At 37.8% G+C, this 17,679-nt stretch overlaps 1 protein-coding gene across 2 annotated transcripts in view; it reads left to right on the forward strand.

Moving 5' to 3' along the window:
* The window catches only part of MCCC1 (methylcrotonyl-CoA carboxylase subunit 1), a 56,128-nt gene extending 38,872 nt beyond the window's left edge, over nucleotides 1–17,256 (forward strand). For both annotated transcript variants that reach the window (XM_015063596.3, XM_015063597.3), the window contains exons 13-19: nucleotides 641–857; nucleotides 2,913–2,999; nucleotides 8,915–8,964; nucleotides 12,128–12,265; nucleotides 13,593–13,700; nucleotides 16,056–16,127; nucleotides 16,903–17,256. In XM_015063596.3, coding sequence (XP_014919082.3) covers nucleotides 641–857; nucleotides 2,913–2,999; nucleotides 8,915–8,964; nucleotides 12,128–12,265; nucleotides 13,593–13,700; nucleotides 16,056–16,127; nucleotides 16,903–17,031 — 801 coding nt within the window. In that variant the 3' untranslated portion in view covers nucleotides 17,032–17,256. The remainder of the gene's footprint in view (nucleotides 1–640; nucleotides 858–2,912; nucleotides 3,000–8,914; nucleotides 8,965–12,127; nucleotides 12,266–13,592; nucleotides 13,701–16,055; nucleotides 16,128–16,902) is intronic.
* The last annotated feature ends 423 nt before the right edge of the window (nucleotides 17,257–17,679 follow it).

Raw genomic sequence — 17,679 nt, forward strand, 5'->3', positions numbered from 1 at the left:
TTTTGTGGGAGTGTTCCGAACAGCAAGTCTTCAGTATCTTGCAAATAAATCTCATATAAGTTTCTTAACATTTATCACTTACATAGCCTGAGGCAATTAAATGTCTCCACACTACCTAACCTACCATCATCTCCTATGTCCTCTTTATCATAAAGAATAAAATGTAGTTTACTACTTTTAAAATGTGTTGTGGGGCACCTGGGTGGCTCAGTTGGTTAAGCGTCTGACTTTGGCTCAGGTCATGATCTCACTGTGAGTTTAAGCTGTCTGCTGACAGCTCAGAGCCTGGAGTCTGCTTCAGAATCCATGTCTCCTTCTTTCTCTGCCCCTCTCCTTTCTCTCTCTTTCTCTCTCTCAAAAATAAACATACATTAAAAAAATTTTTTTTAATGTATTGTAAAATGTAATTTTAAGTGTTAAGTCCAGATACATAGTGTTGGTGAAGTGAGTTTTTTGTTTTGTTTTGTTTTCCTTACGAGTTGTCCTATCGCCATGTGGTACCTTAGTAGGTTTTTCAATTTTCTTAAGAGTTGCCCCTGGTGAAATATCTTTAGTACAAAGAACAGATTTCTATGGCAAATTTCTATGGAAAATGTTTTTTTCCCACTCACTGGGGATATGGGCTTTATTCTCTTCCTAGATTGTCGGACTGCACACCAACATTGACTTCCTTCTTAGCCTGTCTGGCCACCCAGAGTTTGAGGCTGGGAACGTACACACCGATTTCATCCCTCAACACCGCAAAGAACTGTTGCCCAGTCGGAAGGCCACAGCCAAAGAGCTTTTATGCCAGGCGGCTCTGGGTCTCATCCTCAAGGAGAAAGCTATGTCTGATGTTTTCAAAATTCAGTCACAAGGTATGGAATGCTTTTCTCTTTCCTCTGCTTGTCAGGATTTTATAAATAATCATCGGAGGTGCTTTTCTTTCTTTATGACACTTTTGTGTCCCTTTTCTTCTCTCAGTGGTTGACACTGTCCTCTGCTAAGTGGTTTTTTAGTATGAAGTAGATTCACGTATCATGGATGCATCCATAAACACTTTTTTAATCCATTAAATGTAACTTAACTAATTGCCTAATAGTGTTGAGCTGGGGCTCTTTTTTCAACCAAACGCTGGTCCTTCCTGTACCCTGTGCTGACCCCTTCCAAAGCTTTCTTAATTGCTGCTTCTCAAAGGCCTACTTATTGTATCCTTGTACCTACCACAACTTCCTTGGTCCTGGGGACTGAAGACAGCACTGGGGACTCTCATTACCTGTTAATTTATTGTTGAGTTATTTCCTCCTCTCCTTTTCCATTCTGTGATCAAATTTCTGTCTAACTAGAGACCTAGGCATTTCCTCCAATTAGAGGATCTAAACATGGGAAGGAAAATGGCAGAGATTTATCCTGGTTGCCACGCGCACACATCTCTGCTTCAGCTTCCCCACTGAGTTGTTGCCCAACCTCTCCCTAACACCTCAGGAAGCTAGAAATTCATAATGAAAACTCATTAGCTTATTACAGTTTCAGTCAGTTCTCCATTAAAATGTTCTTCCCTCTAAATTGAGCAAAATCTGGGGACACAGGGTGGCTCAGTCAGTTAAGTGTCTGACTCTTGGTTTTGGCTCAGGTCATGATCTCACAGTTCATGGGTTCAAGCCCCGCACTGGGCCCTGCACTGACAGCACGGAGCCTGCCTGGGATTCTCTCTCTCCCTCTCTCTCTCCCCTTCCTCTACTCTCTCTGTCTTTCAAAATAAATAAACTTAAAAAATGAAATAGATTGCTAATCTGAAAGAATGCAAAACATAAAATAAGATAAGATAAGCAAAATCTGAACTCTCCCAAACTTGCTCCAAAATATATACTTCAGGCTAACTCTGAGCTTTGGAGCAAACAGGAAAAAAGAAAAATTAATTCATTTATCTCTTCATTATGTTTAGGATTATTATATTATTATAGGATTTTTTTATTAGGATCTTTAATTTCTAGATTCATTCAAGAAAGTTGAATGAAATTAATCCATTTGCTCCAAAATCCCAAACTTGCTCCAAAATATATACTTCAGGCTAACTCTGAGCTTTGGAGCAAACAGGAAAAAAGAAAAATTAATCCATTTATCTCTTCATTATTTTTAGGATTATTATATTATTATAGGATTTTTTTATTAGGATCTTTAATTTCTAGATTCATTCAAGAAAGTTGAATGAAATTAATCCATTTATCTCTTCATTATTTTTAGGATTATTATATTATTATAGGATTTTTTTATTAGGATCTTTAATTTCTAGATTCATTCAAGAAAGTTATATTGAGAGCTTAAAATATATAACTACATCTTTAGGAGATGTGTGCTCTATTCTGATTTTGTCCTTTTACAATTCTAAATGAAATGCCTCCAAATATGCCCATACAGTGTTCCTAAGCCTGAATATAGCATTGTTACAATCAAGCATCCTCTTACTCTCTCCTTCCTTTTTATAATGTATACTGGCACACACATGAACTTCAGAATAAATTGCTTCAGTTCAGCTATGCCGTAGCTCCTGGATATTGTCCAACAGACACGCCTGTGGGCAGGACGAGTGACGCACAAAGAGGCTAAGTGAAAAGAAAAGTAGTGAGTGGTGGAGATTTTGGTGACCTGGAACGCATTTGCCCAAGAAGGGGAGACCACTGTGCGGCTTGTGCCACCAGAGGAAGAGAGCTTGGGCTGCAAATACTCTGATTTTAGCCAAGCTGGAATTTTTCATATAACCTTTTCTGAGATGTAAATTAAAGTATCTAATTTAAATTTAGAGCAATGAGAAGAACAAAGAAGACACATTTGAGCTGCCAGTGTAGGACAGGTGTTTTATGTTTTCTTTTGAAAGGTATGAAGTCAGGCTTGGTGTTTGTAAATTTGTTGTTGAACTTTAATTTTTTTTCTAGATCGGTACTCCCCTTTTGCATCCAGCAGTGGAAGAAGACTGAATACCTTTTACACCAGAAACATAACTCTCAGGGATGGTAAAAAGAGTAAGTAATGTTTTATTAAAAGAGAAATGTGCTTTATAGAAATATATCACTTATCTGGAAAAAAAGGATTCAGCCCAGACATGATCGGTCAATTACATTTTTTAAGCTCCCTAGCCTAACCATTGGAAGGAGTACGAGAATTGATTGGCTCAGGTGGTACATTAGTGCTATTTTTCTTCTTTATACTTTTTCTGTATTTTGTAAATATTTGAAAAATATGTCATAAAATATACATAGCAAAATGACTGAAATGAAATATGCCACGATGTTAGTGAGGTTACCATTGGGTAGCAGGATTTAAGGAGATTTCCCTCCCTCCATCCCCACCCCCATCATCCTTCTTTGTTCTCTTTGCTTTGCACTTTTTCTTCAGCAAGAATGTACTACTTTTAAATAAGAAAAACAATATCCAAAACTACTCCAGTAGGGAGGATTACCCACCACTCAGGCATTGTTTCAGGTGGAAGAGGGTTACTAAGAAGCTATGATTTATTAAGTACCTGATCACATGTAAATTTTTATCTTCACTATAATTTAATTAAGGGGGGATCCCTATCATACCCATGTATGGCTGATGAAACAGGCAGAGAAGGTGAAGGAACTTACTCAAGGCTAGTGAGATTGACATCCAGCCTTTCTGACCTTGACTCCTGTGCTATTTTTACTTTTCCAGTGGAAAATTGATTTTTGACTGCAAACTAATTTGAGTAGGCTGAGGGTGGGACTGATTTATTGTAATTGAAGCCAGGAGAGGCTAACATCTAAAATTTTAAATTTTTTATAAATTTGTGGCTGGAACAACGTACCAGAGGGATCAGAGTCCCATGATAGCAGCAACCCTTCTGCTGCTGGACAGTTTGCATAGGAAACAGGATGGGTGCAGAGTCAGAGCTGAGAGAGCTAGTTAACCTTGAATGTGAGGTGTCATTAAACTGTGAATGCTCCATTATAAAAATGTACCCAGCAGGTAGAACAGAATCTTCTTGCCGCTCATGGGAACCCCCTCCCCCCACCCCCAGACAAAGTAGAATCTTCTTTATCTCAACTCTGTGTAGACATGCACTCAGTTTTTAGCAAATCCCCTTTTCATCTAAATTGATTGGATTAAAGCTCGAGATATTTTTTCATCATGAACCTAGATGGGCATTACTTTCCATGTACTGAGTACATGGAAAGAAAGTTTGCAAACATCCACTAGTATCTACTGATACCCATTTTATACTAGTGTGTTTATTCATTTCATCCTAAAAACCAAACCCTACAAAATCTGGGATTATCTTACTCTAGACTCCTATATACTGAATGTAAGTATCAGCAGCAGTAAAGTTTCATTGACCTCTTCAACCTAAATTAAACAGAAAATCATACTGGTGATTAAAATTCAGATGAGCCGACTGTGTTATTTGGTATGGGTCTTCACTGAAGCACTTAGCACTGTTTTGAACTATGCTGCATTTCTTGGAAATTTTTAAATTTTTTAATTAAAAAATAAATACATTATTGAAAACCAACATGATCGCTGTTCACTACATCCCTTTGGTAGTTATTTTTCAACAATAACCCAGGCCTGAATGTAATAATTTTCAGAAATGTTCTGGTGGGTCTCTAATAAATGCTAATTAACAGTAACCATGATTGAATAAGCGAGTACACCAAACAAGAAGTCTTAAGAAGCCAGAAGCATTTATGAATCTAAAGTAGAACTAATTCTTAATGATCTCAGTGAGAATTATCAAGTATTTTAAATATTTAAGGCTTGAAAAATATTCTTACTTGGTTCCTAGTGGCCATGCTTCACAGAATCCTGCCCTACCCTCAGTAGTAACAATAATAGCTAAGATTTATTGAGCTTTTGGTATATGCCAGCTATTAAGTTCTTTCCATGGATTATTTAATTTCCATTTTCAGAACAAGCCAATGAAATTGGTGTTGTTATTAGTGTCAACTTTATAAATGGGGAACCAAAGTTTAGAGAGATTAATAATTTTCTTAAAATCATAACAAAAGTAATTGGTGGAACAGAATTCAAACCCATACTCCAGGGTGTATGCACTTATCTAACACTGCACCATGCTAAACTTCCATACCTTATTAAATACATTAAGAGGATGGGATACCTGATTGGTTCAGTGAGTAGAGCATGTGACTTGATCTTGGGGTCATGAGTTCAAGCCTCATGTTGGGCATAGAGCTGACTTGAAATTAATTAATTTAAAAAATAGGTAAGAGGATGTTTAAGGTTCTCTTGTGGAGGTCTAGAGATAACTAAGGGAGGGAGGAATAAGGTCAGTTGCCCTATAATATATGAAAGAATTTATTCTCTTTGATGTAATTGTAAATGGGATTGTTTTCTTTATTTACCTTTCTGCTATTTTATTATTAGTGAATAGAAATGCAATAGGGGGTGCCTGGGTGGCTCAGTCGGTTAAGCCACCGACTGATTTTGGCTCAAGTCATGATCTCACAGTTCATGAGTTTGAGCCCCTCATCGAGCTCCGTGCTGACAGCAGGGAGCCTGATTGGGATTCTCTCTCTGCCCCTCCCCTGCTTATGTGCTCACTCTCTCTCTCATTCTCTCCCTCTCTCAAAGTAAATAAATAAAACTTAAAAAAAAATTCAGACTTTTGTGTGTTGATTTTGTATCTTGCAACTTCTGAATTTACTTATTAGATCTAATAGTTTTTTGGGAGAGTTTTTAGGATTTTCAATATATGGTATCATATTTGCAAGTAATGACAGTTTTACTTCTTCCTTATCAGTTGAATACCTTTTATTTATTTTTTTGTCTGATTGCTGTGGCTAGGACTTCCAGTACTGTATTGAATAAAAGTGGTGAGAGTGGACATCCTTGTCTTATTCCTGACCTTAGGGGGAAAACTTTCAGCTTTTTATCATTGAGTATGATATTAGCTGTGGGTTATCGATAGATGAATAGATAAAGAAGATGTGGTATATATACACAATGAAATATTACTCAGCCATAAGAATGAAAATCTTGTGATTTGTGATAACATAGATGGACCTAAATGGTATTATACTAAGTGAAATAAGCCAGAGAAAGACAAATACCATGTGATTTCACTTATATGTGGAATCTAAAAAACAAAGCAAGTGAATAAACAAAAAACAAAGAGAGAAACAGACTCATAAATATAGAGAACAAACTAGTGGTTGCCAAGAGAGGTGGGGGCGAATGAAATGGTGGGGGGGATTAAGAGGTACAAACTTCCAGTTATAAAACAAGTATGTCATAGGAATGAAAAGTACATGATAGGGAATATAGTCAATAATACTGTGATACACTTATCATGGTAAGCATTTCATAATGGATATCATTGCTGAATCACTATGTTGTATATGCAAAACTAATTTAATATTATGTCAATTATAATTCAAATTTTTTAAAATGTTCTTAAAAAGACTTTTCCTGGCAATGTGTTTACTGTGATTCTATTGGCATTCATGTCAGCTAAATACTTTTCATATTTCATAAATCAAAAAAAAACCTAATCTGGTGTAAGTGGATACATTTTCTCTTAAGAAGGATTGAAAGATATTGACAAGACATAGGGTGGAGAAGTTTCATTTACTTATATGTTCATTACAAAGTTTGTGAAAAAATAGATGTTCTGAGTAATGTGAAGAAGAGAAAAAAAAGATGTGTTTGTCCCTACTTTTCTTCCTTAAGGAATTTACCATCTGGCAAAGGAGAAGTGAGTATGTTGAGAAGATAGATGGTGCAGTGGTTCATAATGCAGACCCTTGAGTTAGACTGTTATGGGTTTGAATTCTGGCTCCTCTGTTGTCTGTGACCCTTGGGCAAGTGACACACTGTCTCTAAGCATCAAGTGTCCTCACCCATAAATGGGAATGGTAGTGGTAATTACTTCCTTGGGTTGTTGTGGATATTAAATGAGACAACACATCAAAAGCTCATTGTACGTCACATAGCAAGTGGTCAATAAACATTAGTTGCCATCATTATCATCATCATTAAACTTGCTACTATTGAAAGACAAAGTGGATATGTATGTCACATGTTCATTAAAAAAAGGTTGGAAAAATAAATTTTTTAAAGTTGGTTGCAGAACAGTATGTATAAGAATATGTTATTTTTATAAAAGAAAAATACTAGTTTCTGCATTTTAAAAAACTTGAAGGGGCTCACATGTAAAGAGTTCAATAGTAGTTATATCTGGGCAATAGAGAGGACTTTCACATTTTGCTTGATGTACTTCAGTATTTGACTTCTGTGAGGTTTTATTTTTGCAATTTTTAAAAAAACGGATAAAGAGAAAAATTATTCCATCATAAAACTGGATGAGGAAAGAATCATAATGGTGTTCTATATGCAGAAGTCTGTCTAAATGTTTAGAGAAGAGCAACTTCATTCCACATAGACTTTTCCCAAAGACCACAAATGAGCATGATGTCAACAAGGGGCAAGGTTTCAGTTGGGGTGGCTGGGACTGGTGACACAGTGAAGGGGGAGTGGAGCAAAGAGGCACAGTGGGGCGAAGGCTAGAGGCACATATGGAGAATATTAATTGGCCCATGTTCCCATTTCGTTGTAATATAGGGCTGTGTAGAAGAAGGGTGGGAAATACGACTGAGTTCAGGGCCTTCAGTACCAGGCCAAGTATTTTGAATATAGAGGAGACATGCTAGGCAGCATCAGCTGGAAGGGCTGAGACAGGAAGCAAAAAGTTCCAAGAAGACCTCAGAGTCAGCCAGGCCTTTGGCCATCAGCCTGAATCAGGGTTGAGTGATGGGAACGAAAGGAAGAAATGAACAGGACAGGTAGGGAAGGATGTGGCAGCTTTGTAGTGGCTATTGCATGTGGAAAGCAAAGGAGAAGGTAAGGATGACAGGTTTTAAATCTGGATGACCAGGAGAATACTAGTGCCAGTCATGGAGCTCCCAGGGCGGGAGGGAATGCAGGCAGAGTGGGGACATGATTTGATTTATTGGACCTACCATGTTCACTTTAAGGTGCCGATAGAGCATCCAGCTGGGAATGACTAATCAGAGTTCTGGAGAAGGAAGGTCAGGGCTGGAAATAGATGTGAGCTGGCAGCATCAAAATGGTGGTTAAAGTATCAGGAGTCGATGAAGTGACTTTGGTCTGCATTCTCTGCACCACAGAGCTTTTGATTTCCATCTCCTAGCAAAGTCCGTAACCAATTCTGTGTCCACAAAATAATATGAAATATATTGTATATTATATTTATATGGTCGGTTACAGTTTACAAAGCAGTTTCACATTTATTTAATCACTATTACATTCTCATACCCATTTAACAGGTCAGAATGGGGCAGAAAATCAGGACTCACATTTTAAAGGACAGTCAAGATCACAGAGGTGATCACACCACAGATGGCAAATTTGGGTCTTAAATGAGAATTTCTGTCTCCCAATTCATTGCATTTCCTATTTTAACACTTTAACTTTCCTTGTTTAGAGAAAAATATCTAAAATATCCTACAACATTAAAAGAGCTAAAACTCCATCTTTAAAAAATTTTTAATCTAGTATAGTTAACATACAGTGTTTTATTAGTTTCAGGTGTATGATATAGTGATCCAGCAATTCCATATATTACCCAGTGCTCATCAAGATAAGTACACTCTTAATCTCCTTCATCTATTTCACCCATCCCCGCATCCACCTCCCCTCTGGTAACCATCAGTTCTCTATAGTTAAGAGTCTGCTAAAAGTCCATTTTTTAAGAAACAAAAGTTTGAAATTCACTTTTATTGGAACTTACCTATAGATTTTTAAAAATCTTGTCAGGGAGTTAAAAGATGTTGGTATCCCTAAAGGCTGGCTATCTTTAGGTTGAAAGAGATTTTTAGAATCCCCATCTATGATTGTCTTCTAATTTTTCTTCAATTTTCCCCCCTTTTTCATAAAGATGTAGCCATAGCTGTCACATATAACCTCGATGGGTCATATAGCATGCAGGTAAGCCTTACTGGTTTTCTTTGTACAGTTTAGAGCTAATTCTGATCTCTCTCATACAGAGGAGGGTCTTTTTTCACACTCTGGTTTCTCCCAAGCCATTGGACTATAGTTAGGAGAATGTCATGTGTTTTTATTTCAGACCAATTTGGGGAAATTACCTCCTCTACACTTTCTGATTGTTTCCTCAGTTTGGCTGTGGTTCCCCTAAGTATGAAAACCTGTTTTAAAAAAATAGCATTGAATTAGACAGCTAACGAATTCCTGAAGTATGTGCATGTATTCACATCTAAAGCAGCCATTCACAAACTTTTTGGTCTCAAAATCCATGGATAACCTTACAAATTACTGAGACTCCTCAAAGAGCTTTTGTTTGTGTTAATTACATGTATTAATACTTACCATTTAGAAAATTTAACTGAGCATATTTTTCTTACTGTTATTTTTAATATATATTTTACAAAAGTATACATAATGTAAAATATACCATTTTAAACGTTTTTGAGTGTAAATACCATCACATTGTTGTACAACCACCACCACCTTCCATCTCTTTTTTCTTCTTGCAAAACTGAAACTCTGTACCCATTTAAACAGTAACACTCCATGTGCCCCCTTCCCCACTCACCCCCCCCACTCAGCCCCTGGCAAACACCAGTGGGCTCTCTGTGTCTATGAATTCGGCTACTTTAAGTACTTCATATAAATGAAATCACTCAACATTTGTCCTTTTGTGATTGGATATTTCACTTAGCATAATGTCTTTAAGGTTCTTCTATGCCATAGTTTATGTCCAAGTTTCCTTCCTTTTTAAAGTGGAATGATACTGCATTGCCTCTGTATATCGCACTTCGTTTATTCGTTCGTCTCTTGATGGAGACTTGGTTGCTTCCACCTTTTGCCTATTATGAATAATGCTTCTATGTACATGGGGGACAAATATCTCTTTGAGACCCTGTTTTCAATCCTTTGGGACATACACCCACAAACAGAATTGCTGGTTTGTATGTTCATGTTCTATTTTTAATTATATGAGGAACTACCGTACTGTTTTCTGTAGGGGCTGCACCATTTTACATTCCTACCAACAGTATTGGGAGGGTTTCCTTTTCTCCACATCCTCATCAACATTTACTTTCTGGGTTTTGTTTTTTTTTTTCTTTTTTTTAACAGCCATCCTAATGGGTGTGAAATGTTATCTCACTGTGGTTTTGATTTGCATTTCCATAATGAATAATGATGTTGAGCATCTTTTCATATGCTAATTGTCCATATCATCTTTGGAGAAATATCTATTCATGTCTTTTGCCTTTTTACAATCAGGCTGGTTTTTTGTTGTTGTTGAGTTGTAGGATAAACTGAGAAAATTTAAAACCTAAGATTACACAAGCACACGTTCATTAGCTATCAGAGTAACACTATCACATGTCCTGCAGTCTCTAGAAAATCCCACTGTTTATTCATGAGAGAATGAGAATTTTTAAAAAAGGCAAATACCATTAGTATTATTATGAAGTAGTTTGATATTGTGGACCCCAAGAAGGGTCTTGGGGACCCCAAGAGATCCACAGGTCATAATTTGAGAATCTTTAGTCAAAATGTTTATGATAGCCCTCAATGAAAAGAATCCATTACACTGACAAAATGAAATGCTGAAAGGGTTAAAAAAACAATGTGAGAACTCAAACAAATTCCTATATATTAAAGTACAAAATCAGAGACTAGAATAAATCATTTGTAATATGAGCCAAGCGACGTTAAGTCCAACAAAATTGATTGATCGAGGATACTTTGGGTCTGCCAATACTATGAGATGCCATTTTCTTTCTTTCTTTCTTTTTAAAGCTTATTTATTTTTGAGAGAGAGAGAAACAGAGTGTGAGTGGGCAAAGGGTAGAGAGAGAAGGAGACACAGAATCCAAAGCAGGCTCCAGGCTCTGCACTGTCAACACAGAGCCCGATGCAGGGCTCAAACTCATGAACTGCGAGATCATGACCTGAGCTGAAGTCGGATGCTTAACCGACTGAGCCACCCAGGCGCCCCTGAGACACCAATTTCTTAAACTGAGATTCAGAAAAACTAGGGGGTCAACGTATTTTAGTATATGAGAGTTGTAACTGATACTCGTACCTCTGGTTTGGGGAATGCTTCATATCCCTTGGTAAAGTTAACTCCAGATTGAACTACTACATTTCACAAATTTAGAATGTGCTTGTGTAAATCTTTAAACAAAACTGTTCCCCATCTAACCTTTATGTCCTGAGAATTTCACAAACATTCACATGGCTGTTTTAGTAGGTTACAGAACACAGTAAAATGTCATATTTAACTTAGGATAGATGAGAAGCAGCATATAAATACTGCACTGTAACCTATTTCACCTTAGCCTACATCGTATATTTGAAAAGAATAGCCACAGGACTTTCACAGTAATCTCATGGGAATTGAAATGAAAAATAGAGAAGATTTAAATGGATTTCCTGTATGTGAAGGAATTTTTTTTTCTTGGGTGTGTATGTGAGAAAACATTTTTTAAAACAGAAAGGTTTCATGTCCTTTTGTCAGCTTCCTTGAAAGATCAAGTGTGAAGTCTGTTTATTGGCACTCTCTCCTCAAGGGCAAAAATTGTGGCTGTCTCCAGCTAGTTAATCTTCTTAACTCATAACTCAAACCCATAAATTTTATCTACATCTTGGGGAGATAAAAGATACACCATCTAATTAGGTGGTTCTGGCCTTTTTCTTTACTGACATTGGCATAGTAAAACCAAATTTGACCTCAGGTACTCAGAAATGAATACTTAACATGTAATATAGTCAACCGAATTTTGATAATTTTACTTAATTTGATTTGTATTTCTATTTCACATTTTTATTGTTATCCTTAAATGAACATTTATCTGTAGCATTATGGCACTATAGATATGTTCTCTGGTTTTTTTTTTTTTTTTCTTTTAATTACCTTAACTGCTATTTCTATGTAGAGTACTTTGTTTATGAATCTTAGGGGCAAAGTTCCTACAGGGCTTTTTTAAAAAAATATTTCACCTGTTACCTTTTGAAACTGTTAATAGTAAAGAATTGATTCTGATTTTATTAATTCTGTAGGGTTATTTATTTTTTAAGAATCTTATTTTTCTGTTTTTTGTTGTTATTGTTTTTTCAGATTCAAGATAAAACTTTCCAAGTCCTTGGTGATCTTTGTAATGAGGGAGACTGCACTTACCTGAAATGTTCTGTTAATGGAGTTGCTAGTAAAACTAAGCTAATTATCCTGGAAAACACTATTTACCTATTTTCCATGGTAATGTCCCTTTTTTATAATAACACTGTTGAGGTTTGGGAGAAAATTGCTTGACCGGAGGCATCTCACTAAAAGATCAGAAAAACCTTGCTTCCTTCCATCACTGCCATGACCTTTCCTCTGTGTTTCCTTCTCCACTCTGTTTCTTTGCCACATTTCTGCCTTCCCTAGTTCTTTTGTCCACACATGTTCTCCCTGATAGACACATACCATTTTCTGCCTTTAATTCTGAAACATGCCCTTACATCCTTATTGTCAGAGAGTATCTCACTGCCCATTGGGCAGTCTTCTCTCTGAGATTTGATGCCTGAATACTTTGCCCATCCTCCTGGCACTTGGAATTCTGGGGATTTGGGAGGAGGTGACCCCTGAGAGCGAGTCTATGAACTGGATGTTTCTTGTGGGGATGGGGGCAGTCAGAAGGGGTAGTGTCTTGGCAGTCAAAGGATGGTTGATGATCGAGACAGACTTGGCATATCTTTGGTCAGGAGCTTATTTCCTGACTCATTGCTCTCACGGGCCTGCTGCCTGATGAGCCCATAGTTTCTGCACGGGCAGAAAAGAAAATGCATTATCAAATACACTGTGTCCTCTTCAGAGTCTTCTCACATTTGAAAAACACCTTACAGATCATAGTCCTTTATATTCCAGTAATTAAACTACTGTATACAGAATCAAGGATGATTTCACTTTACTAGGCATTCCTTTCCATAGTTATTGCCGGAACAATACGGTGGTGGAGGCAGTTTGGTGGAGTGGTGATGAGCGGGAGTTCTGGAATGTGAAGCTGCTTTGGTTCAAATCTTGGCTCTACCTCTGAGCAGCTGTGTGACCTATGGCAAGTTAAACTCCCTGACTTCAGTTCCCCCATCTATTAACAGGAATAATAACAGTACCTCCCTACCTCATAAACTTGTTTTGATGACTATACACACACACACACACACACACACACACACACACACACACACACACACATATGTATAAAACTGTTAAGAACAGTTTCTGGCTTAGTCTAAACACTTGATAGTGGAGATGCTACTCAAAATGGCTATCAGTGGCTATTTTTTAGCAACAGTTATGTACATTAATTCCTTTAATCCTGTTGTGAGGCATGATGCCAATACTCCTTTATAATGGGAAACCAAGACTGAGAGGAGTTTAGTAATTGCTTAAGGTCACAAAGCTAGATTAGAACCCTGGTATTAAAGATTTAACAAATAGCTTGGAAACAGTCATTACCTCAGGGTACAGTGATTTGAAACAGTGATTCAAAACTACAGCGATTTGAACTTGATTTCAGTTCCAGTTTGTTTTTTGTTTACAGACAGGAAGTACTCAGATTGACATTCCAGTCCCCAAATACTTGTCTTCAATGAGCTCAGATGGAACTCAGGAAGGTGCCATAGCTCCTATGACGGGTACCATTGAAAAGGTAATCATGTGAATGTATACAGAATGATGTTCAGTAAGGCCCAGTAAATATCTCCATTGAACTTAGTCATATATATTATTTTTCTCTCTCCAATCTCTCTCATTGGGAAGTATCCTCTTGAAGAAAACAAGAGACTGGGACACCCGGCTGGCTTAGTCGGTAGAGCATGTGACTCTTGATCTTGGGGTTGTAAGTTCAAGCCCTGTGTTGGGTATAGAGATTACTTAAAAATAAAATCTTTAGGGGCATCTGGGTGGCTCAGTCTCTTAAGCCTCTGACTCTTGATTTGGGCTCAGGTCATGATCTCATGGTTCATGGGATCAAGCCTGGCATCAGGGTCTGCACCGATAGCATTCAGCCTGCCCAGGATTCTCATTCTCTCTCTCTCTCTCTCTCTCTCTCTCTCTCTCTCTCTCTCTCTCTCTCTCTCCCTCTCCCTCTCCCTCTCCCTCTCCCTCTTTCTCTCTCTTTATCTCTCTCTCTCTCTCTCTTCTCCCCCCCACCTCAAAATAAATAAATAAACATTTTTTTTTAAATAAAATAAAATCTCAGGGCTCCTGGGTGGCTCAGTTGGTTAAGCATCTGACTCTTGATTTCACCTCAGGTCATGTCATGAGATCGAGCCCCTGCATCAGGCTCCATGCTGAGTGTGGCCCTCTTCCTCTGCACCTCTCCTGTTCGCTCACTCTATAAAAGCAGGCAGGCAGGAAGGAAAGTCTTAAAACAAGAGACTATGTGATAGATTGATTTTCTATGTTCAGTCTTCAATGAAAATACCCGTTTACCTAATTTATGATACTGTTATTTTTGAAAGTGGAAATTTCCATCAAAGTATAAATAATCTAAATTTGTCTTTTTATGATTAAAATGGAGCATTCACCAAGCATTACCCAAAAGGGCTATTTTTTAATGTCAAATTTAACACAAACAATTTATCATTAAATAACATTTTTTTTCCAATGTACATAACTACGTGTGTTAAAATAAAATTTGAAAGGCTGGTACTGATGAAGAACAACGAGGTTTGGTGTTGAATGCTGTATATATTCAGAATTAAGATCCATGCTGAAGTAACTTCAAATGGTGGTAGATTAGTAGTGTCTTTTTTATATATACACTTGAATATAGTAGAGTTCCTTTAAATGCATCCAAGTCATAAAAATTCAACTCTATATTGTTGGTACCTAAAAAGAAGAAGGAGGAAATAACTATTTAAGTAGTGAAAGTGATTGCACCCCCTGTTCCCCTCTGCACATGTTTGTCCCAGAGGGAGGATGAGCTCAAAGACTTTGATCTGCCTTTAACTCACTCAATCTCACTTTCCATGTACATTCCAAAATGTAGGCATCTCTGAACATCTATAGGGGAAAAATGCACATTTTCCCTATAGCCGCCCCCTAGACCATTGATTTCATCAAACACTGTTATAGCATCACCCAGCATTGGGTGATTTGGGGGCTTTCAGAGGTGTTTCTCATTTTTCACAATTTTGGCTCTACACGTTGACTGTGGAACCTAATTCCACTGTGTGATATTTCTAAAAACTCCTTGATAACCATGTTAACTAAGAAGACAGTGAGACCATATGGGATATATGAGTTCACTTATACATGAAAAATGGAAAATAAAGGTTTGGTTTTTTTTCCCCCAAGGTTGCCAATAATTTAATTCTTTCACATGAAGACCGTCTATACATTTACCACACAGGGCATTCAAAACTTGGAGCACTATCCTAGACTACCTATAAAATCTAGAAAACCAGGCATGCCCCACTACCCTGCCCATGACATTTAAGTGCATTGGTTCTTCCCCTGTTGGTGGTATGTCTTGTCTGTACATTTATGAAAACACAAAAGGACCTTGAAATATATAAAGCATATTCATCTGATTCAGGGAAAACTAGATGGTTTGGGGTTGGGGAGAAGGAGCTAAGCAGTGCTCCCCACGGACAAGAGGGCCAGCAGTGCAAGATTGATCTGTAGGTCTCTGATTTGCACCTGTACACCTGTCTTTGACAGATAAGACAACCAGACAGACCCATACTTCTACTGTGTACATTTATATACCACCTCTGTGGACCACGAGGGACCTCTGTGTTTAAAAAAATTTTTTTATTGTTTATTTATTTTTGAGAGACAGAGCATGAGCGGGGGAGGGGCAGAGAGCGAGGGAGTCACAGAATCCGAAGCAGGCTCCAGACTCCGAGCTGTCAGCACAGAGCCCAATGTGGCACTCAAGCTCACGAACCGCGAGATCATGACCTGAGCCCAAGTCGGACGCTTAACTGACTGAGCCACCCAGGCACCCCGGAACCTCTGTGTTTTTAAATATTAACCTGTCACTCTTAATCTCTAGATATTTGTGAAAGTCGGAGACAAAGTAAAAGCTGGAGATTCTCTAATGGTTATGATTGCCATGAAAATGGAGGTAATGAAATCATAAGTTCACTTTCCAATTAAACTTAGGGAACTATCAGATCTAATTGTTCTTTTGCCTTATTTTGTAAGCTAATACCCATTTTAAATATTAAGAGCCTTGGATTGATGGAACATTAACTGCAGGAAACAAAACTAAAACCATCCTCCCCTTAAATATATTTTCATTTTAATTTGGTGAAACTGCACCTGTCAGTTCTGATGCTAAAATCAAAGAAATTGTCAATTCCTTAAATTCAGGCAGTTAGCCAGTTGACTGTTAACCGTTGGTATTTTCTAAGGCCAAACTTAGGATGCCAAGCATCAGTATCAAAGTGAAAACCTCAATCAAACTAGATTAACTATTTTAGGTCTTTAGAAATTGTAGGCCAGTAGTTCTCAGCCGGACCACATGTTACCGTCATCTGAGGGGGAGAGCTTTGAAAAACTACTTCCCCAGACTGGTTGAATTGGGATCTCCTGGAGTGGGGCCCAAGGATCGTCAGTTTTTAACAGCTTCCCGGGTGAGACTCTACTGTGAAACTTGTTGAGAATTACCAGCTAGACTAGAGCTTCCCGATTAGCGACCTTGCAGGTGTTACAGGTACGTCAAAGTAGTGACTCCTCACAACTGCAAAGCACACCATAAAAATGTTATTTCCTTCGGGTGCCATGCTTGAGAAACCTCAAAACAATTGGCTTTATTTTTGACTTTCGTCTCTGTTGCCTTACTGTGTGCTCAGTCCTCATTAGTATTACAGCCACGGTCGTGTCTTGTGTCCCTTCAGCTTACCATAAAGGCCCCAAAGGACGGCACAATCAAGAAAGTGTTCTACAAAGAAGGTTCTCAGGCCAACAGACATGCTCCTTTAATCGAGTTTGAGGAAGAGGAATCGGACAAAAGAGAAGCAGAATAAATGCCATCAAAGAAATGTCCAATTAAGCAGTATCTTAAATATAGTATCTGTACACCAAAAAGAGAAAGTGCCTTCCTGCTTTTCTCGGAGTCTAATAAACATCAGTTTTACTAAATGATTGTACAGTTAGGCTAATATTTGAGAATCATGTACTTGGGTCACAAACACAATAAATTATCTATTTCATACTAATAAATTGAATTATATTTTTTTATTGGAAGCTAATATAGTTTGTTTCCGCCTCAAATTGTATACACTGTAGTGTCTTTTAGGAAGGTGGGCAGCAACTTGATCAAAAGAGAATGATTGGAAGAGAAAAGGTTGTTTAATTATTTCCCATTTACAATCATGATGAAAATGGACGTGTTTCAGAGACGGATGCAAATCTGAAAATATGATTGAGTTGAAAGTAATTTTTCTGGGGCACCTGACTGGCTCGTTTGGAGGAGTGCGCAACTCTTGATCTCCTGGTTGTGAGTTCAAGCCCCATACTGGGCGTAGAGGTTGCTTACATAAATAAAACCTAAGGGGTGTCTGGGTGGTGCAGTCAGTTAAGCGTCTGACTCTTGATCTCGGCTCGGGTCATAATCTTGTGGTTTGTAGGTTCTGTGCTGATGGCATGGAGCCTGCTTAGGATTCTGTCTCTCC

The sequence above is a fragment of the Acinonyx jubatus genome, chromosome C2, assembly GCF_027475565.1.
Source record: "Acinonyx jubatus isolate Ajub_Pintada_27869175 chromosome C2, VMU_Ajub_asm_v1.0, whole genome shotgun sequence".
Taxonomy (NCBI): domain Eukaryota; kingdom Metazoa; phylum Chordata; class Mammalia; order Carnivora; family Felidae; genus Acinonyx; species Acinonyx jubatus.